The 22,271-nt window shown below is 51.7% G+C and overlaps 7 protein-coding genes across 7 annotated transcripts; 4 read left to right on the forward strand and 3 right to left on the reverse strand.

Annotated features, from left to right (window-relative positions):
* Positions 1–206: 206 nt before the first annotated feature.
* On the reverse strand, positions 207–1,718 carry MRS44_015854 (uncharacterized protein; the record flags this gene model as incomplete). Its single annotated transcript, XM_046276759.2, has 3 exons — positions 207–1,303; positions 1,351–1,587; positions 1,640–1,718. The coding sequence occupies 3 exons, from the start codon at positions 1,716–1,718 to the stop codon at positions 207–209; spliced, it is 1,413 nt and encodes a 470-aa protein (XP_046129987.2).
* Positions 1,719–2,430: 712 nt separating this feature from the next.
* Positions 2,431–2,974, reverse strand: MRS44_015855 (uncharacterized protein; the record flags this gene model as incomplete). The annotated part of the gene is made up of 2 exons (XM_046282089.2): positions 2,431–2,625; positions 2,675–2,974. The coding sequence occupies 2 exons, from the start codon at positions 2,972–2,974 to the stop codon at positions 2,431–2,433; spliced, it is 495 nt and encodes a 164-aa protein (XP_046129986.1).
* Positions 2,975–7,960: 4,986 nt separating this feature from the next.
* Positions 7,961–9,727, forward strand: MRS44_015856 (uncharacterized protein; the record flags this gene model as incomplete). The annotated part of the gene is made up of 1 exon (XM_046271163.2): positions 7,961–9,727. One exon carries the CDS (start codon positions 7,961–7,963, stop codon positions 9,725–9,727), a length of 1,767 nt encoding a protein of 588 aa, XP_046129985.2.
* Positions 9,728–10,522: 795 nt separating this feature from the next.
* MRS44_015857 (uncharacterized protein) lies at positions 10,523–12,021 on the forward strand (the record flags this gene model as incomplete). Its single annotated transcript, XM_046276758.2, has 10 exons — positions 10,523–10,558; positions 10,616–10,657; positions 10,706–10,796; positions 10,849–10,890; positions 10,946–11,071; positions 11,129–11,151; positions 11,209–11,246; positions 11,295–11,432; positions 11,489–11,908; positions 11,964–12,021. 10 exons carry the CDS (start codon positions 10,523–10,525, stop codon positions 12,019–12,021), a joined length of 1,014 nt encoding a protein of 337 aa, XP_046129984.2.
* Positions 12,022–12,303: 282 nt separating this feature from the next.
* MRS44_015858 (uncharacterized protein) lies at positions 12,304–14,868 on the reverse strand (the record flags this gene model as incomplete). The annotated part of the gene is made up of 1 exon (XM_046282088.2): positions 12,304–14,868. The coding sequence occupies one exon, from the start codon at positions 14,866–14,868 to the stop codon at positions 12,304–12,306; it is 2,565 nt and encodes an 854-aa protein (XP_046129983.2).
* A 1,337-nt stretch (positions 14,869–16,205) lies between these two features.
* Positions 16,206–17,792, forward strand: MRS44_015859 (uncharacterized protein; the record flags this gene model as incomplete). Its single annotated transcript, XM_065619382.1, has 2 exons — positions 16,206–16,410; positions 16,483–17,792. The coding sequence occupies 2 exons, from the start codon at positions 16,206–16,208 to the stop codon at positions 17,790–17,792; spliced, it is 1,515 nt and encodes a 504-aa protein (XP_065475454.1).
* Positions 17,793–19,673: 1,881 nt separating this feature from the next.
* Positions 19,674–22,259, forward strand: MRS44_015860 (uncharacterized protein; the record flags this gene model as incomplete). The annotated part of the gene is made up of 2 exons (XM_065619383.1): positions 19,674–19,898; positions 20,049–22,259. The coding sequence occupies 2 exons, from the start codon at positions 19,674–19,676 to the stop codon at positions 22,257–22,259; spliced, it is 2,436 nt and encodes an 811-aa protein (XP_065475455.1).
* Positions 22,260–22,271: the final 12 nt, after the last annotated feature.

The following is a 22,271-nucleotide window of genomic DNA, read 5'->3' on the forward strand; positions in this document are numbered from 1 at the left end:
GGGGGTGTAAATGATTTGATATAGTCATAGTCTCGTAAACGCTCTACTCTCATACACGACTTCTCATACACTGGTTGATACTAGCCCCGATACCTCCCACAACGCAAAGGCTTGTGTACACTTTTATTCCAGGTATGAATAGTGGTTGTAGGGAGGATGAACTCTCATACAACCCCATAATACCTAGATCAATAGTCGGTCATCGTTTACATGCCCTTACGGCTGCTCTGCAACCACTGCTGCAGACTCTTCTGCACAGACTCAAGTCCATCGCGAACAGTCTGAGTCGACGTCTCAACGCCATCGGCAGCAGTCTTGGCCGACTCGACCAACTCACGAGCCGTCTTGAGCTCTCCATTCAAGGCCGCCGCGTTGGCCTGCTCGCCCAGCTTCGCCACATCCTCGGCGCCCTTTGCAGCTGCGAGCTCAGCATCTGGTAGACCGGCAATCTTTTCACTGATGGTCTTGGCGGTTCCGGCGGCGTGTTCGGCGCTATACTCGGCGTTTCGTCGAGCTACTGCGTCTTGTCGGGTCGCGTTCTCGGATGCTCGGACGGCAGATTGGGCGGCTCGGAGGAGTGCTACAGCCTCTCTAGCTCTTTCTTGGGCACTCTCGGCTGTCTGTCGAAGATATCGGGCCAGTCGCTCCGTCTGGGCATCTCCCTTCTTTTGGGCGTCGGGCTTCTCGGCTTCCTCACAAGCACTCGCGGCGTCAACAAGTCGGTGCGCCTTGATGATGGCATCTTCGGCAGGAGCGGTCGTCTCTCCGAGGGCAGACCAAGCGCGAGATGCGACATCGAAAAAGTCGGAGAGTCTAACAGTGTTTGCGAGAACGGCATCGCGTCGGGCGGCGGCGGCAGCGGTTAGCATCTCTTGCTCATACTGTCTGGCTGAAACACCATATTGCTGTGCTGCAGCAGCCGAAACCTTGGCTCGTGAGATTTCCTGCGTGACCTGATTTGAGATGGTGCGGAGTTGCTCCTGGTACGCGTAGTAAATGTAGACCCAAGTGCCAACAGACACGCCGACGAGACCGAAGCCAAAGAATGGGAGGAGGGTGGGCGAAAAGAAGATGAAGACGGCCGTCAGCGACCACCAATTGAGGAGGATCCAATAAGTCTGCGCGTGCTCGAGATAGCAGAATCGAAGAGGGCCGTAAATCTTTGTGACGGGAGCAAAAAGGTACAGAACGGTGCAGACGGCGATGACAATGGTCATGAACAAGAACCGAACCCATGTTGGAAATGGAAATGGGATGCTGTAGTAGATTGGGAGGTAATAACCCAGCGAGATCAAGGAACCAACTGCGTTACAATTAGACGTGGGGATGCCAAACTGTCAGTGAACTTACTCTTAAAGTAAGTGCCGATTCTGTTGGAAACGGTCTGAAGAGCAAAGAAGGGTCCGAGAAGAGAAGCCCAGGACGTATTGTTGTTGTTCTCTCCATCGCCACTCGGGAGTGCCCAGACACCACCAAAATACAGCGCGGCGATGAGAAGAAGTGGAGCGGATGTCTGCGAGGTGAGCAAGGTATACAGATCCGGGAGAAGCGGGAAATGGTTGAGAATGAGAGCAAGGAAGATGACGCCTGAAAATACCCCGTTAGCGACATTGGCAGGACTCAATTGAGCGTCTCTTACTCTTGACATGAGGTGCAATGAGCCTCGAGAGCGTCTCCAAGGCGGGAAACAAATCCTGTCCACTGTTTTGCGAAGACATGGCTGCTACTGTCGCTGGCAATTGGCTGACTTGAACTTGTCCTCAATTGCGCAGTGGAAATGGCCGGCTTTTTATTCCAATTCCCCAGCTGCAGAGGCAGGGCTGTCGGGCGCCAAATGGCACAGGTTTGCTGCACAACGACGTGTTCATGGGGTTATCGTCGTTGAATGCCGCCCAATTGCTGACGCCGAGAATGGGGCCCGTAAATGTAGGATCCCATGTTTTGGAGTAAATATGCAGGCTTGATCCATGGCCATTTGGCAATAAACTTGGTCGTGACGCGGCCGTGCTGCTGTCAGGCTGGCCTCATTCGTGCCTTGTCGCCACTTGGGTAGCAGGGCCTGTCCCTGGTTCGCGCCCGGTTGAATAGTAAAAGCATTTGTAGCGGAATTGAATGCCTTGGATGCCTTGATTGGGTCCCAATGTCGTGAGACTTGGGTTACCTTTGGGTATGCAAAACCCGGCGCGAGGTGATACTCGGCCGAGGGTATGCTGCCGCCCTGCACCGCGACGCATACTCCACATCATCACAAAAACAAGGACAGTTCACGAGCAAAAGTGAAAACAATAAAGTGACATCAGGCAAGGGTATTATTATTGCGCTTATCAAAAGCTTCAAACTCATAAAGAAACAGGTCGAGTATCCCGCACTCAAGATTCCCTGTCCACCAAGCCATCCATTACTTGCTTTGTATTAACGCCCACCATTCTTTTAGTCCGTAGTCGCGTCAAAAGACAAGAAAGTCGAAGCTTGTCCGGCGGCCGCCTCGTCCTGGGAAATGTTGTTCTGCAGCTTCTTGTTCTCGGTTTCCATCTTGTCGGCCACGTCTTCTCCCTGGGCTTGCTGGATCTGGAGCTTGAGCATGGTGGCGGTGAGCTTCAGGACCTTGTTCTTGATCTTGCCGCGCTGCAAACTGTTAGATCATACTCTCAAAATTGTATGTGTTGTTACTCACCTGGAGAGCGTCGGCGTCCTCGCCGGAAGCAGCGTCGATGGCAGGGTTGAAAGCGTTCTTCTCAGCGCCGTTGGCGATCTGGTTGACGCTGTTGAGGAAATCGATGTCTGACTGCTCGACGGTCGTCAAATCATTGGGAAGACCGCCAAGCTTCTGAAGAGCCTCCTGGGCAGCGTTTCCGGCAGTGCCGCCGCTGATGGAAAGGTCGTTGTAGGTGGATGTGCTGAAGACGGCGCGCTTGCTGAGGGGAGCAGCGAAGGCAGTGGCGGCGAAGCTGAGGAGGACAGTGGAGAACTTCATTTTTGCGGTGTTTGAAGTGTTTCTTTTTTTGTTGAGTTTGAAGGGTAAAGTGAAAAGAGAATTGATTTGTACAGCGCAGCTGTTGAGTCAATATGTACAGTCCAGCTGTGGGAGGAAGAGAAGATGTCAAGGACAGATGAGATGGGATGAAATGATTGTGTTGGGATGAAGAAAGAGAAACACCATTTAGCAGGATTTCATCTCTCTTTAATAGTTCAATTGAGATGACTCCTGCCAGGCCTCTGAGACACCATCACCAAGATGCGACCTCGTCTCCCAGAACGAGCTTCAGGCCAACCAGCTCAAACACCCCAAGTCTATTTACAGACAAGCTTAAGCGCCAACTTGTCAATGCAACAATTAGATCGGATGGCATATTCCTAAGTTGTTCTCGCGGGTTGATAGGTCCGGCAGTGTATTGTTGGAGGTTGGTCTTCGCTTAGGGAGTTGAGAACAACCCCTGTTACGGCAGGCTATAGGGGTCACTGTTGCAAAACCCCAAAACCACCGGAAGAGAGACAAAACGGGTTAGCGAGATGGGCAACCCGACCCGCAGTACATTGCTACGTGTACCTCGGCATAGATTCTTAGATTTTTTTTCGCGTTACAGAGGATGTAATCAAAGCTGCGGGGTCGCTGCGGACCAGCAAAGCAGATTTCTATCTAGTCCTACAGACATCGGCCGCCACCATGACGGTCGAACTGGACAGCACCAACACTCAATTGTCCTCTTCCATCTCTTCCTCGTCCGATTTATTGAGCTGCTGCGCATCGAGTTAGTAGTGGAAATGTATCTGACGACTTGATCACGCTCACAATCCAGAGCCGAGCAGCCTCAGCGATGGACAATATGCCCCCTTTGTCACAGCGGATGAAGTCGCTAGACCCATTTAAGCACGAGGTTGCTACGCTAGTCCGCTGCTGACCAGACGCGGGATTACTGCGGTAGTCCTCTGCTACCTCACTGTCCCGCTCCTCATTCCAAGTTTGGGGGGACGTTAAGATGAAGACCGTACACAATGGTCATGGCCAGGACGTAGAGTCGAGACTTTGAACCCCAAATTTCAACCAGATACCATCATATAGCGAAAAACATCAGGCCCTCAAAGTCGTTGCCATATATGTATGTTTTTTTTTCTTTATGGGCGTCGACATTTACACATTTCCAGCCCCATCAGGGTAGGGACTGGGTGACGGCTTTCCTTGTTTCTGGAACAGGCGCGCTTTCGATCAGGACAATGGCAAAACTAAAGTTGTTTGGTGAACTGGTTTTGGAAGAATCAATTCAGCTTGTCGGGACCAAGTTCTAGATATCGCGTTTTGCGCATCAATATGGTGGCAAATGGTTTGCAAACCGACTACCATTATGGACCTGATGCTGCGAACTGTCAATTGGACTGGCAGAAGGCCACCGCGCGGGCCCGCTGCTAGTCCGCGGTACATATCTCATGCTCACACGAAGTACTCGGATGACTAAGGACCAGAGCGCCTAAGCCCAAAAGGAAGTGACAGGGAGTTTTGCAACAGTGACCCCTATCGCCCACCGTACCCTGTCAAACCGCTACTCGGCCGACCCAAAACAAGGGGGTGACCTTGTCCGTCGCATCTTTGTTGCGACCGTTGCATCGCATCTTGGATTTCGGATGAACTGCCGCTATCGAGATTTTTTTCTTGCTATTTCTGTCAAAGCGAATTGCCCCGTGTTCCAGCCTGTCGCACGCGCGTCTCGTATGGTGAACGGGGTCAATCGACGGCATCGCTGTATTATGACGTCTCTTATAGGAACAATCATCTTGGTAATGGAATCTAGCGTTCTGGATTCGTGTAAGAGCAAAGGTTTGCAGCGACTCATGGTCATCGTCCGGTCTTTATCCCACCGCATTTACCTATTTTAGCCTTCGCAGACTGCTTTGAGGTGTTTGGTGTTCCATCCTTAGACCATCTTTAGACACTGTCCAGCCTAATCTCCTCTCTTCAATAGACTCCCTTCAGCTATCTGATACTACTTCCCTTAGCCTAGATTTTGAGTTTTTTGAGGTAAAGCATTTGCTTGATCCCGGATGTTGGGATTCCACCAATTTGAACTTTTAACCCCTGAAACTGGATTTGGCATGTTTTGATCCCCTCGCGACGAATTGGCTTTGTCCGTTTTCCTGTTTGTACATGTCATTGCTCTCCGTGGCGTGTCTCTAGCCCTTTCCCCGTCGAGTCGATTCGCTCTTTCCCATTCTATCATGCCCAGATCTCTGCCCATTGTGTTTTGACTACAGGTTCCCAACAGACCAGTTAACTTTCAATCCAACTAACAATTTTCTTTTATTCGTCGACCATCTGTACGTCTTTGCCATCCCAGTGACTCATGAACCTTATTCCAAACTCTGTCTTGGCTGGGATTACCATTAATGATAAATCGTCACCATGTCCCACTTTGGCGAACCTGAGTCAACCCCTTCCCCATCCTCAGTCGAGTTCCTCATTAACGCTAGTGTAGACCTAATCGCAGCCATTCGAAGGCATTTATGGCTCTAATCCCGATCCCGATCTCGATCCCGAGCTCAAGTGCACCGCCGAAGCAAGAGTCTACCGCCGAGGATAAACGTGATGATACCCAGACCACCAAGCGAGGAAGAGGTCTGATATTACTGCGCCAGACTCCCAGCAAAGCCAAAGCTAGGGGCAAAATTGAGCCTCAATTGCTGGACCCCCAAATATACTTCGTCAAGACCTAGATCCCGCAAGTTAATACCCGCTGTGATAAGATATCCCAGGGGCCCTTGAAAGTGTACAATGGTCGCTATTGATATCCTTTGGCTTGGTTACTATAGGGTGAGGCGTGCTTGATGAGACACCACTCAATTCGGTGACGGCTATTCTTGTCTTTTGGTAGGCGAGACTATTGTCTTGAAATGCTGGCTATGGGAGATTTAGATACTGAACTTAATGTGAAGAAGTCACAGATTTCCCAGTGCAGTCTTGGAGCCTAGGCCCTATCAGCTCAAAAACCCGCTTCGGGTCCAGTAGTATTTCAGGGTTTCTGGGCCTCTCGATGGATCCATTGTCGTTGCCAGACAACGGCGCACAGGCTCAGTCCCTTCAAACCCAATAGATCGGCTAAACTTTAACCCGACGAACAACTCCTGTCTGCCTCGAGCATCTATCCGTTTGCGCCATCACATGGACCCATGAGCTTCAAAACTTTTTCCTGCGTGGGTTCCACTGATGATATAAATAGTCACCATGTGGATCCAACAAGGTGCCTTGCGACTGAGATGGCAAACTCCCGATCTCCCGCTCGGGTTCCTCGTCAACGTTGGCGTGGATCCGGTCAGATAGGCGACGATGCCATGGCCGAAATATCAATAATAAACCTTAGTTGTCAATACTTGACGGCATTTAAACCCAATACCGTAAAGCACCGTAACCCAGAAGCCTAGTATTAATATCCTGGCGAGAGGCACGCACAACGGAGATATTTCATACTGACCGGATGGATCCAGAGAGATCCCTTGATGCCGATCCAGTTGCCTTTCGGTAGCTCTTTCCAAGGCTCCCCTTACGACTTGCTGCACTTCGCTAGGTAGGTCAGGCTACTGGGACCCTGGAGTTGGTTTGTTTTGATGCTCTCGCGACGAACACTTTGTTGGTCCAGTCTTCTTCTCGCAGCGTCGCGAACCATACCACTGCTCTCCGCGCCGTACCTCCAGCTTTTCATCGCTCTGTGAGCTCGCCCTGGATCCAGTCAATTCCAATTTTCCCTCAAAGTTCTGCCATCTGGTACCGTTCCTTCAGCTCGCCCTCTGATCGCCGACTTCATTCGCGTTCTAGCGCCCAGTACCGTCACCATCACCTTTCGATCCCGTGGATCCAGGCTCCTATCCTTTGGACATCCGTTTGGCGACCGGCGCCGTTCCATCAGCCCTCTGGTTCCGTGGATCCAAGCTTCTTCCCTTCGCGTTCCGGCACCCACCGTTATCTTCGATCCCACCAGGTTCCATTCCTCATTTAGCGATTCGGCACCGTTCCCTCGACCCAACTTCCAATCTTCGCGTTCAAGCCTCTCATCCCGTCGCAGGCCCCGAGCCCCCGATCCATTCAGTTTAACCTTTTCTTCCTCGTTTTGGCATTCGGCACTGTTCCCTTCGATCTCTATTGAGCGTAAGGTTCTCTTTTGATCTCGGCAGTTGAAGCTATCTCTCCGCATTTTGGCACTTAGTATAGTTTTCTCGCTCTCTGGTCCCTTCAACCAAAGCTTCTCTCATTCGCGCTCCGGCCCCGAACGTTCTCTTCGCTTCTTCGTGAACTGCGCCCCGGCGCCCGCCATTCCCTCGACTCCAACCCCATCGAGCTCAATTCCTCGTTCGGTACCGTTCCCTGAGTCAACTCCTCGATCCCGCTGATTCAGGTTCCTGTCCTCTCTCGACTGCGTTCAGCCCCCCGATCCCGTCGAGCTTAAGCTTCTCCCCGCATTCCAGCGCTCACCATTCTCTTTGATCTGATCTTTGATCGCCGAGTTCAAGGTTTCATTCGCGTCCTGGCGTCCCGTGTCGTTCCCTCCGATCCCGTCGCAGCCCCCGATCCCGTCAGTGAACTCAACCTTTTCCTCTGCATTTTGGCGCCTGGTACCAAAGTACCGTTCCCTCCAACCCCAACCGAGCTTAAGCTCCCGCCGAACCTTGTGGTTCCGTTCTCTTAGTCTGCCCTTTGGATCCGCCGACCCTAATCCCCTACCTTCCGTAGACCGGGTTCCGGCGCCGGGTACCATTGCCTTAGGTCGCCCTTAGGATCCGTTGACTTAGTGTTCTATCCTCTGTAGACAGTCTTTTGGGATTCAGTACCGTTCCCTTAGACGATCCTTAGATCGTATTCTGCCGTTCGTTTGGGTGCCCAACAGATTAACACCTGTGCGTTGCTGTATTACTAGAATAAGGTTCGGGAGTCACGAACCTTGTCCCCGTTGTTGGGGTTCCACTAATATAAATAGTCACCATGCCTCGCTTCGTAGAAAACGACCTGGACCAGGAGTCAACCCCTTCACCACCCTCAATCGAATTCCTCATCAACGCTGGTGTGGATCCGGTCGCAGCCATTCGAAGGCACAGACGGCTCCGATCCCAATCCCGATCCCGTGCTCGCGTGCACCAACGCAGCAAGAGTCTTCCGCCCAAGATGAATGGACCACCAAGCGAAGAAGAGGTCAAATGCTACTACGTCGGGCTCCCAGGAAAGCCAAGGCTCGTGGCAAGATCAAGCTCTGATCCATGGACTGGTCCCCAAACAGACCTCGGCTGGACCCGTGGAAAGACCCTGGATCCCGTTGATCAACAGCATCCGATTGTCGCCCTCTGGAATGATTCGGCTGGGCCACTGCGACGAGATTTTTTGGAGGCCCTCGACAGAATACAATGGCTCGCGATTGATATTCTGCGACTCGGGTACCAGAACGTGAGAGGTACCCTTGACGAGTCACCAATTAATCCGGTGACGGTTCTTGTGTCCGTTGTGCCCAGTTCCACCACCTGGAACGCAGGCGTAAACGTCGTGTTGCGATGCCGCGGGATTTTGCGACGGCACGGGATCCATGATGTTGAGGTGGAAATGAAGGAGTCAACGATCTCCCAATGCAACCTTGGAACCCAGCCTACACAGCAAAAGCTGACGTCGGGTCCTGTAGCCCAACCCGAAAAGTGTAACTCACTGTTTTCCGAGTTCCTGGGCCTCTGTATCGCACCAGCGGCATCACCATACCACGAGGGTACCAAGGGCCTTTACCTACGCATTCGTGGTACCACAAGGGTGCTTCTCCTAACGTGTCGCCATGTAGCCTTCGCTGGGTCCGATGGGAATGAGGACTTCGAACATTCCACTGGTGCGCCGAGGGTAATCTTACAGCCTGGTAATGGAACCCTTGCAGAGGCGCGGAGGCACGCAGAGGAAGACGTCCGGCGCTCCGAGCGCGACATGAAAAAAAAACGAGACCTCCCCTGGCCTTCGGCAATTCGAAAATTCAATGCAGCAGCGGCTGAAAAGGCAGCTGGGGAGGAACTGGTGCGGAGGTTGAACGACCTTGAGGAACCCTCCAACCGAACCATTGGTCACGTGCTGTTCTCCCCAAAGATGGGCGAGGGCCGATCCCCGTCAGGTGAGAAACGATGCAGAGATTGGGCCTTAGTCGAGCTCGACCAGGAGATGCATGAAACAGTGCTAGCAGAGCTCACGAACCGTGTGTTTTGTGGTATGGCAGCCAAAAACGACACTTGGAAGGCAACCAAGGAAGAGCTCAAAGGGTGCGATCCAGCAGACCACTACGATATGGAATTTGACGACCAAACTCACACTGTTGAGCTCAGGGGAACCATTGCTGAGCACATCATGCGGGACCCGCCAACGGAATCAGCATCCTTGCAGGAAGCAGCCTTGGTGGTCGGCAAATATGGCCGGTCCACGGGCCTGACGATCGGTGTCACCAACAAGGTAAGGTCTATCAAACGGAACCCTATTGGCGACACGACCTTCATGTCCGAGGAGTGGTGCATTCTGGGCGCCAAATGGAAAAGCGGCTCTTGCAGAGGGACATTCTCTGGGCGGGGCGATTCGGGATCCTGTGTGTGGGATATGGAGGGCCGAATTGGCGGTATGTTGACCAGTGGGCTTGATGGCGGGAACGGGAGCCTGGATGTGTCGTATGCCACTCCAATTGAGTGGCTGCTCGCGGATATTCGGGAACAGTCTGGCCTGGATGTTGAGCTGGTCTGAGGAGGAAGTGGGGTTCGGAAAGAGACGCCGTGTTTGATTAGGTATGGATTGTGTTTTGTTGTGTTTTGTTGTGTTTCGATTATGCAAAATTAAAGGTTATGATGATGGATCCATGCAGTTGTGCGGCTTCTCAGTCTTCGGTATGGCTCCCAGGCTCCCTGTTGGGTCCGTCGTGCGAGAAGAGTCACATGATAGCTCGCACAGCTGACCGTTCCGTTCCCTGTTTGTCTGCTCAGTTATCTTCCTTGGCGCTGCCGAGTACTCCATGCCTATGGATCCCTGTGTTGTGTGAAAATTGCCCCTTCACGGGTCCACCAGGGAACCTGACATGTGCCTAAGAAACCAGCAACACAGCTGCACAGGGAACCATCATGCAAGCCCCGCCAACGGAACCGGCATCGATGTGAACGTGTTGTAATGTTTTAATAAACATCATCATAAATTTCATAAGAAAAGACATAACTTAGCCTAAAGTCATTCAAGGCGTGCCATAATCTCTTACTTTGATGATAACCGCCAAGAGTGTGTGGCGCAGTTTGGCGACAATTGGAGGGAGAGTGCCACTCGGCTGCAGTTCAACAAGGAATGGAGACAAGGATAAGGTCATACGGTTGGCATTACCAAGAAGAAGGAGATGCATGTCATCACGTGCTGGAAACGCGGGGTTAACGCTTGTACGTGAGCTTTCGAGGCATTCTCAATTGTTTCCTGATCAATCTCTCCGCGCGTCATTTGCTTGTGCCTTCGTAGTGTGTTTCCGTCGCTTAGCGCGCTGTTGGTTCCCGATTTAACGCCATGGCTGACCCCGTTGAAGAGCCACACGGGGCTTTGGTGGGCTTGCAGGGGTGCCCCAGGCTCTTGGTGGTATGCTAATGGATCTCCCCACAGGCCGTTGATACCTTTGACGATGATGACTCCGCTATCTCGACTGTATGAACCCACAGCTCCTTGCTATGTCCGGTGACTGACTGGCATTAGCTAAACACTTCGAGCCTTACGTCCCTCCGATCCAGCGTACTCAGAGTCCAAGAAGAAAACGGTAGAACCTACCATTCTATGAGCTCCGGCAGTAAGTGCCTCAAACAAAATGCTGGTGATGTGCTTGTGGCTGAGGGTCATAGAATACAATTATCCCAACGATGAGAGAGAAAATGATCGGCTTGGTGAGCTTAATCCTCCACACAGACACCTAGAGGACCCGGGTTGACGGCGACCCAGACATTCAACACAATGTGTGGCTCCTCACCCTCGATGGTGAGCTTGGCTTGTCGCCTAAGATAAGCGAGCCGGCGAAGCGTGTTCTTGATGCAGGCACTGGAACTGGTATCTGGGCGGTCGAGTATGGTGCGTTGCCCCTTCAAGTTTTGACACACGAGATGCGACTCTGACCCCACTCTCAAGCCGACCTCCATCCTGAATCAGAGGTAAGAGTGACGGTAACGTTAAATGACTCTTAGTTCTAACCCTAGAATCCAATATAGGTAATCGGCGTTGATCTTAGCCCCATCCAACCTTCACTGTAAGCTATATACCCCTCAAATAGGTTACTTGCGCTAAGCTGAGGCAGGGTCCCTCCAAACTGCACGTTTGAGGTCGACGATCTGGAGAAAGAATGGACTTGGTCTCAGAAGTTCGACCTGGTCTTGTCTCGCGTCATGACAGGATGTTTTGTCGACATGCAAGAGTTTATCCACAAAGCATATGCGTAAGTTCCCACTACCCTAAGCAACATTCGTTTTTTGCTGAACCTTCCTTGCTTAGGCACCTGGAGCCCGGTGGTTACTTGGAAATGCAGGACCTGACAAACCCTCTCGCTTGCGATGACGGCACTCTTCACAAGGGCCTTGAACTGTATCGACTGGGTCACCTCTTGGTCGAGGCAAGCGATAAGGCCGGACGCCCTAACAACACTGCACCCAGGTACAAAGAGTACCTCGAAAAGGCAGGCTTTGTCGATGTGGTCGAGAAGAGGCACAAGTGGCCTCTTAACCGTTGGCCAAAGGACAAGAAGTACAAAGAGATCGGAGCTTGGACGTGCGAGAACTTGACTAGCGGGCTAGAGGGTTTGCTTCTTGCACTGCTTACGAGGTTTCTTGACTGGGAGCCTGAAGAGGTCCTGGCATTCTGCACCTTGGTCAGGAAGCAGCTCAGAGACACTTCGATCCATGCGTATATTCCAGTGTAAGTCTAACCCCCATGTACTGTGGATTCGAGAATACTAATGAGAGAACCGAAGATACGTTGTGTACGGGAAGAAGCCAGAGACGGCGGTTGAACCCTCTCCCAGCCCTTAAATTGTCATTGTCTACCTAGAGAGGGAGGATAGAATAGTTGCACATTAACGGCCTTCATGAAGATTTGATACAGAATACATGTCGATAGTAGGGAAGAAAAAAATTGAAGCCTGGATTTCTTTGCTCGACGTCAAGCTAAATGCTGTGCCTCGTGGCCTTTTAGATGAGGCTCGAGACCATAAACCGCCAAGCCTACAAGACGGGCCGTGGTGACACGCTATAGGGAGTAGACTAAACCGAGCTTCTTCAGATTCTTCAAGTCGGGCGACCTCACGTCGGACACTATTCTATGTGGACCATGGACGTGCTCCCAACCAACTGAAGCTTGTCCCAAGGATCATCGTGCCAAAAGAGCTGATGGAGGCTCGCACTCTCACACCCTACAAACTTGTCCTCATCCCTCCGTTCCCTCATCAGCATAGATAACATGTCTTCCCCCGTATGCCTGCTCACTTGGGCAAATCTGTCCAAATCCCGGAAAAGACCTCTAGAAATCTGATGAGCGTCGGGCCTAAAGTATCTGGGATCCGTGATCTCTGCGAATTGAACCTCTATCCACTGTTCCTCGGATCGAATTATGTTGCTATAGGTGGTCAAGGAGAGGGGGACGTCTCTCCACTCCTCTTCGCCTTTGATGCGGTACCTAAAATCGGGTCCGTGATCGTGGTTGATGATTCTTCTCGTGTAAATGGGAAACTCTTTATCCAGGCTGGATATGGTTATTTCAACATGCCCATCGTCGCTGATCCGTGGTGAGAACCTTGGGTCGATCCGTTCCACACAAGCATCGTAGATGGCACTAGCAAGTTCCCAGACATCTTCCGGTCCTTCCCTGTGTCGCTTTACCAACGTGGGTAATAGGTCACGGTAGGATTTCACTCCGGAGCATAGGGGTGCAAACTCCTCTTCTAGATCAAGTTCTTGGTCTAGTTGTCGTTGGATTTCTGGCAAGGCCTCGTACAGGCTGTACTGCAGGTCCTTGAGCGCTACCCCTGGGGCACCTGTCCAACGGGTTTTAATCGTGACATATGGGCAAACTGCAACTAATTTGAATGCATTCTGGCGATTGCTTGGCCGCAGAATTAGGTAAATCCTGGCATCATCGTCTGTGTCGAGGATGAATAACTGGTCATTGTCTGAGCCTGTGACGAGCTCATCGAGTCTGTGTTGCGAGACCAGGTAGACGGCACACGGTTCGGCGTCAAGGGAGAAAAGAAAAAAGCCGTTGGCCTCTTCAAATTTCTCAAGGGGTCCAGCTAGCGGCATGCAGTGTGTCAAGTTGATGGACAATGCTCCGGTAGACGTGTTGATGCTAGCATTCTGATTCCAGCGTCGTTCTGCTTGGACGTAGGCATGAGCAGTGCCTTCAAGGTCGTGAAATCGAACGGGATCTTCGTCATCCTCGGACTCTGATGTGTCTGACAGATCTGCAGACTCTGGGGGTATTCTATCTCGGATCAGACTGAGTATCCGCTCGTCATCAGCCTTTGGTGATTGAAACAGCAATCTCCAGGTTTCCGGGGAGGTCCAGTTGGGTACCCATGACGGATAGTCGGGGATAGGCGAGATGGACGACGCATGGTAGAGGATATCTGGCCGTCGTAGGTTAAGGATACAATATCCAAACAATCCAATGAAGATGTGTTGACAGGACAGTGTGTAGTCGGCCTGAATACCTCCAAGCTGTAAGGGAGGACCGTTGGAATCCGAAGTTGGCGGGTCGCTCAAAACCGATAGCTCAGGCATGATACCAAGAAGCCCAAAGATTCGATCCCGGGGGTCAGTTGCCAAAGAAAGAGCCGTGGCCTGAAGCAGCTCCTTCAGATCCCCAATACTTGAGGCCCCTTGCGATATGTACCGTGCCCATGCGGCGTGTGTTTGACCCCATGTCCAAGTTGGCATGCTCGAGGAGAGGCGACTCGACATGGAAGCATCAGCCCAGAAGTCGACGTCACCGATTCGTATAATGGCGCCTTTTGAAAGGAGCAGCTCTTGTACAACCCAGATTCGGGAAAAGTACCGTCGGCTTAGAAGATCTTCAAGCCGATATGGCCGGGGCTGCTGTCCTTGAGCAGGGAATACAGGTCTGATGAGACCTGTCTCCAGCTCGTGTAGCCTTCCGCGGCGAGCATGCCTCCCATGGAGAGGAGTGGCCATGTCAGGTCCCAGATAGACAACAACGCGACTGCAAGAAGAGTAGATACGGTCCATGTTGGCAACCTGGCTGCTTCGTTCCGGGATATTGTTCTGGTTAATGCAGATGGCGTCGACCCAGAGCATCCGAATGCCGCGCCATGGCCGCACGAAGCGCAGCATTTCCCAGCAATTCTTTGTCTGAACTAAACAGTCCCAGAATGGGCCCACGTAGATGGGCTTGGAAAGGGAACTGTCACCATCCTCGCCGGCCCATGTATATGAGACGGCTTCGTATTCCGGGCAGTTGTCCAAGTCGTAGACCTCCAGGCTTAGGTGTAGAGGATAGTCAGGAGAAGGGGCGGCTTCGATGCAGATGAGGCGGAGCTCGTTTGGCCCGAGAGTCGAAGGGTATGGCCCTGACGTTAAGGCCGCTTCCGAAGCCTGATCCACATCCATATCATCTTGGCCAGTACCTGCATCGTCGCTTGCTGGCAGTGTGGACACCGAGTAGGGGACAGATCGCGGCCACCAAAGCTTCAGCTGTCCTAGAGGTTTGTCTGGTGGCACGGAAGGAACCGAGCTGACTGTGGCCCTCTCTGCGATGAGCTGAGTCGTATGAGGGGTTTGATGACAGGCAAGGCAACGGATTGTCTTGTCTGACAAGACTTGAACGTCAGGTTCTCGGCAGCTGACTTTGTGCCAGCGATTCATTGCGGAATCTTAATGCACCAGGGGGGGTTAACGAAAAGAAACTTTAAGAGAGAACCATAGAAGTGACAGAACTCGGCTGAAAACCCTTCTACGCCTGATGTCAGCTTCACACGTGCAGCTTCATGCACGTAATTAAGCGAATGTCTTGATCGGTGAAGCTGGTGGAGCTCTAGAGAGGGCCAGCGACTGCTAAGGAGTACTTCTGTTTCTGTGGCTCTTCCCCATAAAGGTCGGTACGCTTTAACAGGCACAGACCGGCCAATTCTAACACGGAAATTCCTACTTTGCACTTTTCACCAGCACCTTTTTGGCGAAATAATAGATGCAAGAACTTTCAGTTAATTTGGCTCAGCCACGATATACCTATGTCACTTATCCTACCTAACGCTCGAATAACGGTTGAATTTGACATTTGATCTCATTTGAAACCATAACTGACCAACACCAGCATTCCCCCCCCTCAGAAGCTTTCAGAAGCTCAGGTCTATCTGTCACTCTCTGCTTAGTGACCCTACATCCCCTTGAGTCTCTGATACCCGCTGAGCTTGGACCGGCCTTAGCGACTGTTGACAAGAAAGCACATTTCTGAGGCAGCCCAAATACTTCCGGTCTCCTGGCTCAATTATCCCATCAAGGGCCGGGCTTCAACTCTATAAAAGAACACAATACTAAATACTGCTAGCGATATTTGGGGAACAGAAATTGCCTAGCTTGGGTCTTCTCGACATGCATGCCCTCAACCTCGGGACAGCCTACCCATAGACTCTGTGACAACTGTTCCAGGCGATCTGCCACTATTATTTGGAGATAACATCGAGCTATATTATGAGTTTCCAGGCCATGGCGCCGTCATCAGTAAAGATTTCACTCCATGGTGGAGACTCGATCCCTATTTCTTGAAGTCCAATCCATGTTCCTCTCCTCGAAAAACAAAGCGGTGATTCGGCGACAGCTGGATGGCTTGTAGTTGAATTATTAACTACTAATTAGTAATAACTCGGTCGGTTGCGTCATTGGTCTCCTAAAAGAATCCAAAGGTAGACGCAGAATTAGATCCGGACTATCCGCCACAGATGGTTCCGTGCAATTGTCGTGGGCACATTTGTCAAAGTGCCAGAAACCAACCTATCAACGACGCTGCGGATCATGTGCATCTTACCTTAGACTTCCAAGTTTCTCTGCAGCCGGCGACTGCGAGGCGTTATGTCATAGGCCAGCTGGGGAATGTAGCGTCAACCTTTCGGAACGGGCGGAAGCTTCGCGTCCCGTATAAAGGCGGGCATGGCCACGCAAGCCCTTTATCGATCAATTTTCACACACTCATACGATCATCCACGATGCAAAAGGTCACGTCAAAGTTGCCGTCTTGGGACAAGACCAAGACGCAGAGCAAGAAGGGGTTCGACAAGGTTTGGGGATGGGCTGATAAGCTTGGTGCGCCTGTGAATAGACTGTCGAATCGAATTGGGAGTGAGGCTTTTTGGCCTACGACGTTGGATAAGGAAAGCGACAAGGCAGCCAGAATTTTGAGATCATTCTGCAGTGAGTATACCCCCTCCGAGTCTCATTGAGACGATAATCTTGATGTCAGAACTGAGCTGACAATGACGACAGAGGATGGCTTCTACACTGAAGAGGAAAAACCAGCAGACCAAGCAGGTCCCAAGCAAAAACAACGAGTCCTAAAAAAGATTCCCCAAAAAGTCATAGAAAACGCCGTCGGTCTCGCAATCTTCACAACAATGCGCACCGGCCTCTGGGTTTCCGGAGCCGGCGGATCCGGCGTCCTGGTGGCCCGCAAAGAAGACGGCACCTGGTCTCCTCCCTCGGGCATCATGCTCCACACAGCCGGACTTGGATTTCTCGTCGGAGTCGATATTTACGATTGTGTCGTGGTGATTAACAACCGCAAGGCTCTTGAGGCGTTTACAAAGATTCGGGCGACGCTCGGTGGCGAGATCAGCGCCGTCGCCGGACCCGTCGGAGCCGGTGGCGTTTTGGAGAATGATGGCAAGTGGAAGCAGGTCAACAGGCCTGTTTTTACTTATCTCAAGTCGCGAGGGTTTTATGCTGGTGTGCAAGTTGATGGCACCATCATTATTGAACGGACGGACGAGAATGCGCGCTTTTACGGCGAGGAGATACGTGTCGCTGACATCTTGGCTGGAAAAGCGCGTCATCCGCCACCGGAGATTAAGATGTTGATGGAGACGTTGAAGGCTGCAGAAGGTCGCACAGATGTTGATGAAGAGCTCATGGAAGAGCTAGAAGGTCAACCTGCACCAGGCGATGTCGATGTCGACGCTCCAGGCGAGGGGAAAATCTTTGGCATCCCAGACCCCGAGGATCCAGATCCATATGGTGTGCTCGCCTTGGAGAAGGAAGGTCTCGAGATCCGCGAGGCTGCGACACAATCAAGACCATCAAGTCAACAATTCGAGTATAACCCCAGCCCGACAAGTCCAGTCTACAACAAATTCTTCCGACGGAGCATGGAGACAGCAGTCAAGAGCAACCGCGACAGCTTCGCCTCATCACCCAAGTCAAGATTAAGCACGGAAGTAAGCTACGCAACGTCTGAGGCTGGAACACAGACGGATCCTGTCATCATCACTTCAATTGCAAGCACCCCCGACAGCCTCAAGTATGGAGCACAGGACGACGAGCGGAGCATCTACGAAGATGTTGCCGAGATGGATTATGCCGACAGTCCGTATCACCACACCAACGGGAATCCATGGAGTGCCCAAGAGACTGGCATTATTCACCATGAAGGAGAATACAATTTCTCAGCAGCCAATGATGAAAAGGCCCAGCCTCGGAGCACAACCCCGACAAGGGTGCCGCCGCCACTCCCACCAAGAGCCTCCACAGCTAATCTCGAGTTTGAGGATGTCAGTCTCAAAGACACTGAAGCAAAGTGATTGATTGATTTCATTGATGGATTTTGCATGTCGTTCAGTTTGAGATGATTATTGAGACAAATGGAAGAGGCGAATGGCACGGCGTCAGGGTTGGCTACAGGTCGCTTCAAAGACATGGGTTTTGGTTTCCATATTACTGTACTTATAGACCGAATAGATATATATGACATTTACGACGCGTCCAGTGATGAATACGACGTGCTGTTTTGATTCTCGCTTGTTTTCAGCCGCTTTGATGAAACGAAGGGGTTGTCCCATCAACGTTTCAGGCCGCCAAGAATACACCCTAGGATGTCACAAAGAATTTAAGAAAATAGTATATAAACCCAAACGATTGCGCCAAAAGTTTGAATCTTCAGTTCAGTGTAGATCACTTATCTGATCGTCTTCAACTTCTCCCAGGCCGGTCCTGCTCTATTACACCGACGTCTCTCATTTAATTTCACATTCAACCTCCACCTTCAACATCCACCCTCAACCACATCGTCAAGATGAAGTGTTCAGCCATCGTCTATCTCATCTTCTCTTCTTTGGCTATCGCTGCCCCAGCTCCCCAAGGCAACAATCGAGGCCCAGGCGGTCGCTTCCAACTCGAAGGAGCAGGATGCACCCAAGTCCAGGGTAGGACCGTCTGCGACGACGGTCTCGGAAACACCTTGTAAGCTGCGCATTATCTCCGTCTAGTAATAATGTGTGCCCCCTCTAATGCCAGTGTAGCTTCGCCGATGATCCTTTTTCGTCCTAGGGTAGCTGTGAGATGGATATGAACGAATCAGGGTGCAGGTGGGAAGAGATGGAGACGGACGATCAACTAATAGAGTAATATTCTCCGATGGGCCCTGTCATTTTTGCTGCAAATTGTGACTTTTTGGCTTTGGTTTCAACGCCAAGCATAGCCCTACCGGTGATTCAACTGAGAGTAACCATGATTCGTCCCCCAAAGCACACCCATTAATTAATGGCTGTACGGTATGTGTCGGTGGGTGTTGTGACCGTTACCCTCTCTTGGCGCTGTCATTATGATAACCCAAAACGAGCACTCACATCAGCTCATACAGAGTGTGGTTGCGGAACCCTGTCGTGCCTGTCTCACTCCTTTTGTATTGGTCTCAAAGTATAACCTCAACCTGATACCGGTTCGAGCAGGCATTCGGCTAGGGGGTTTCCCATCACCCCCGCCTTGTCACGGGCCAGCCGATACGAGTCTAGACCGAACCTTGTCCTGAATCATGAGTGAGCAACGTCCCACATGCACAGATATCGTCGCGTAGTGGGATCCCTGTCGGTGTGTGTTGCCACCAGCAGCCACCAACAAGACAACCAGCGGCCAACAGAACTGCCCTATGATGGGGTGATTGCTGACTTTGAGGATATCTCTCTTCTTTGAAGCTCTCAGCACTTCTCAAATTCCGCACTTTGTTTCCCCATTAGTCCTGTTACTCTACTACAGACTCTTCTTTCCTACCGCCCTCATGCATATCGCAACCAATTCGCCGAATTGGCGGCCAAGTTCGCTCAACAACCCTGTCAGACCAGGGGTCCCCTGATGCCATCCCCAGTCATTGGACCCATCTCACACATGACATTGGTTACCTGCAGCGCGATGATCTGCCCCGCAAAGGGGCAGCTCGCCCAATAGCGCGGCCCTGACGGTCCAAGATGTTGTTGTTGGTTGTGTGATGGCGAAGCAGAGTCCCAACCCTCGTTTAAGCAAGGGTGATGAGTTAATTACGAACTATGGTGAACATGACAAGCCTATGATGAATCAACTTTTGGAATAATTTTTTAGTCGGGTTCTCCGGGCTTGGTGTGATAAAGATAATGCTCCTCCCCCATCCTAATTCCACACCTTTTTCACCGCCGACAACAAACCTCTGAACAATGGCGCTTGATGTCTGCTCAGGCCATGCCGCCGAGAAAATGACGCTCCTGGACCGCCCTGGCCGCCGACCAACAGTCCCAATTTCTCCCATTTCCCCGGGTCTCGTCCAGGATCCGATTCCCCAACAGAAAAGCGAGATAACACCAGTTCTGCCAAGTCCATCACCACCACCCGACGCATCCGATTCTCACGTTGAGGACACGATTGTCTGCGCTCCTGTAGGAGTAAGTTTGTCGCGATTATGTTGGTAACTATTCTGACGAGGGAAGCATAACTTGCGTCCGCGGAGGCAGCAATCACATGCAAAGAGACGCGTAACATTTGATGAGGTATTTCAGGATGGAAATGCCGCGGTAAAACATTTCATCGTGCAGGTTCCGTCTTCTGATGGACTATGGTATATTCTGCACTGCGACGAGCACCATAAAGCTTTTCAGCACCCGGCGTTAAGAGGTGCAGCAGCGCATCTCAAAGGCAGCAGGCATGGGTTGCCATGGTACCCGACAAGCTTGGAAGTCGTCGAGCATTTTGGTGTCGAGGTTGTAGACTGCGATGCCGAGTTGGCCGAGAAGAATAATTCCGTTGCTCTAGCCGTCAGCCAGGCCAGCAAGAAGCCTTCTTCCGAATCCAAGGTGGATGGAAAACCGAGTCCGAAGAAACGACTACACGAGTCCAATGAATCCGAGGTCAAAGACCAGGATGTCTCCAGGCGGAATCCGAAGCAACGGAGGCTTAGTGGAATCACCAGGCCGACTCCTGGCCGTATTTACCTGGCGTACTGGGAAACGACAAAAGACTGGCTTCCCGCCCTGGCCCTCCCTCATATAGGCCTCGAAGCCTTCGGAATTCCAAGTACCCTCGAGAAACTGGGACTAATGAATCAAACGCCAGACTGCTTGAGATGTGAACCCGATACTCAAAATCTCAAGTGGCGGGAAGGTTACGAACATGACGGGCCTCGTGCGATGGATCGAGAGTTTCCCGTCCTGTTTTTCGATAGACACGACTTTCCAGAGGGAGCTTCTTCTGCATGGGTCAAGGCGAGTGACTTGCAGGAGTTGAGCGTTTTTAAAACCTCTTCACGACTTGTGCCGAATTTGAAATTTGCGAAAAAGTACCTTCGGAAGCGGCTACAGCAAGAGACGGAGTTTGCGGATGAGGACTCATGGGCTTCGTCAGGTGAGATTCCTATCAACCAGGCATGTTGTCGAGTTGCTAACAATGGTATCATAGAAGAAAGCGACTCTGAGAATCCTCCTTTATGCGCAACGGACGACAGTCCACCCAAGCCCGCTTTCACATCTGTTCGCTTAGAGCCAGAGCAGCCTGCGACTAATGCTCCCAAAAACACCATCGTGGAAGAGAAAGCGCCCTTATCCGCAAATGATGGACCAGAAGCTGGAAATGCAGCTTCCATGCCACTAACCCCCGGTGAGAGCCGCCCTGGGACTTCTTCAAAACCCCAGGTTGAGGCAACCCAAATAAACCCCGTCAGCCAGCCCATCGCGGAAGACATTACAATAATTTCCATATCCAGCTCCGAAGACGAAATGGATGATCAAGATCAGCCCGCCAAGTTGAGTAGACCACCAACTGCAGACAAGAGAATGGCGGTAGACCCCAGGCATTCTTTTGTCACTGAGATGAAGGATGCCAGACCCAACACCTCCATTGCCACAAGGCAAAGCTTCTCCTTACAACCCACAATAGCACCAGACGTTCCCATGACCGGCTATACGACGCGGGGTATCGGCCCGGCACCAACTTTAAGAAACGAACGGCAACATCTTCGAGTCCAAATACCTACTCCTATCCATGTCCACCATATTCAACACACATTACCCAACCACGCAACAATCGACCTTCGCAACTTGATGACGAGGTCGACTTATATGGGATTCCCCGGACCGCTTCCGGGGTCAGAGGCGCCACAGTCTCAGCTACCGCCATTCCAACCTCCAACTAACCGGCGACCCCTTCAAGTTCCTCACCCTCAGGGGCCTGTAACAACCGGCTTCCACCACCACCGATTACCTCCATCCCGGGATCAACAGAATCATTCAAATCCACCTACCAGTCCTTCTCAACCTGAAATTTCTCATATATCACCCAGACCCCCGATCCCAGCGGAAACTCGGCCACCAGCAACTCGGCCACTTCAACTTACAGCACCTTCTGCCCCTTCACCGCCACCTCCACCCCCTCCCGGTAGTAGAGCTCATCCTCCCGCGGTTCCTATTCCACCAGCACCCAAGCCCAATTCATACCAAGCACCGGTGGCAACTGGAAACCCTGCACCCCCTCCTCCCAAACCCTACTCTTTAATACCTGCCTCCTACCAACCCGTGTATATAGGCAAAGCCCTGCAGTTAGAGACTACGAACCCGCGGTTTGGTGTACCGCCCAACGAGGTTCCCCCACCCTTTCTCGACCGTCTCAAGAAGCTAGCAGGAACCCGGGATAACTTTCCCAAGATGGCGAAATTCCTCGATGGGGAGGGCTTTTACTTTTGTCCTTGGTGTGAGAAACGGTATCGGCGTGCGGTCAAGTTTACGGATCACTTGGTTTTGAATCACAGCAGGTAATATCATAGCGCG

Source organism: Fusarium solani (genome assembly GCF_023522795.1).
Source record: "Fusarium solani strain SB1 chromosome Unknown bctg00000011, whole genome shotgun sequence".
In the NCBI taxonomy this organism is placed as follows: Eukaryota; Fungi; Ascomycota; class Sordariomycetes; order Hypocreales; family Nectriaceae; genus Fusarium; species Fusarium solani.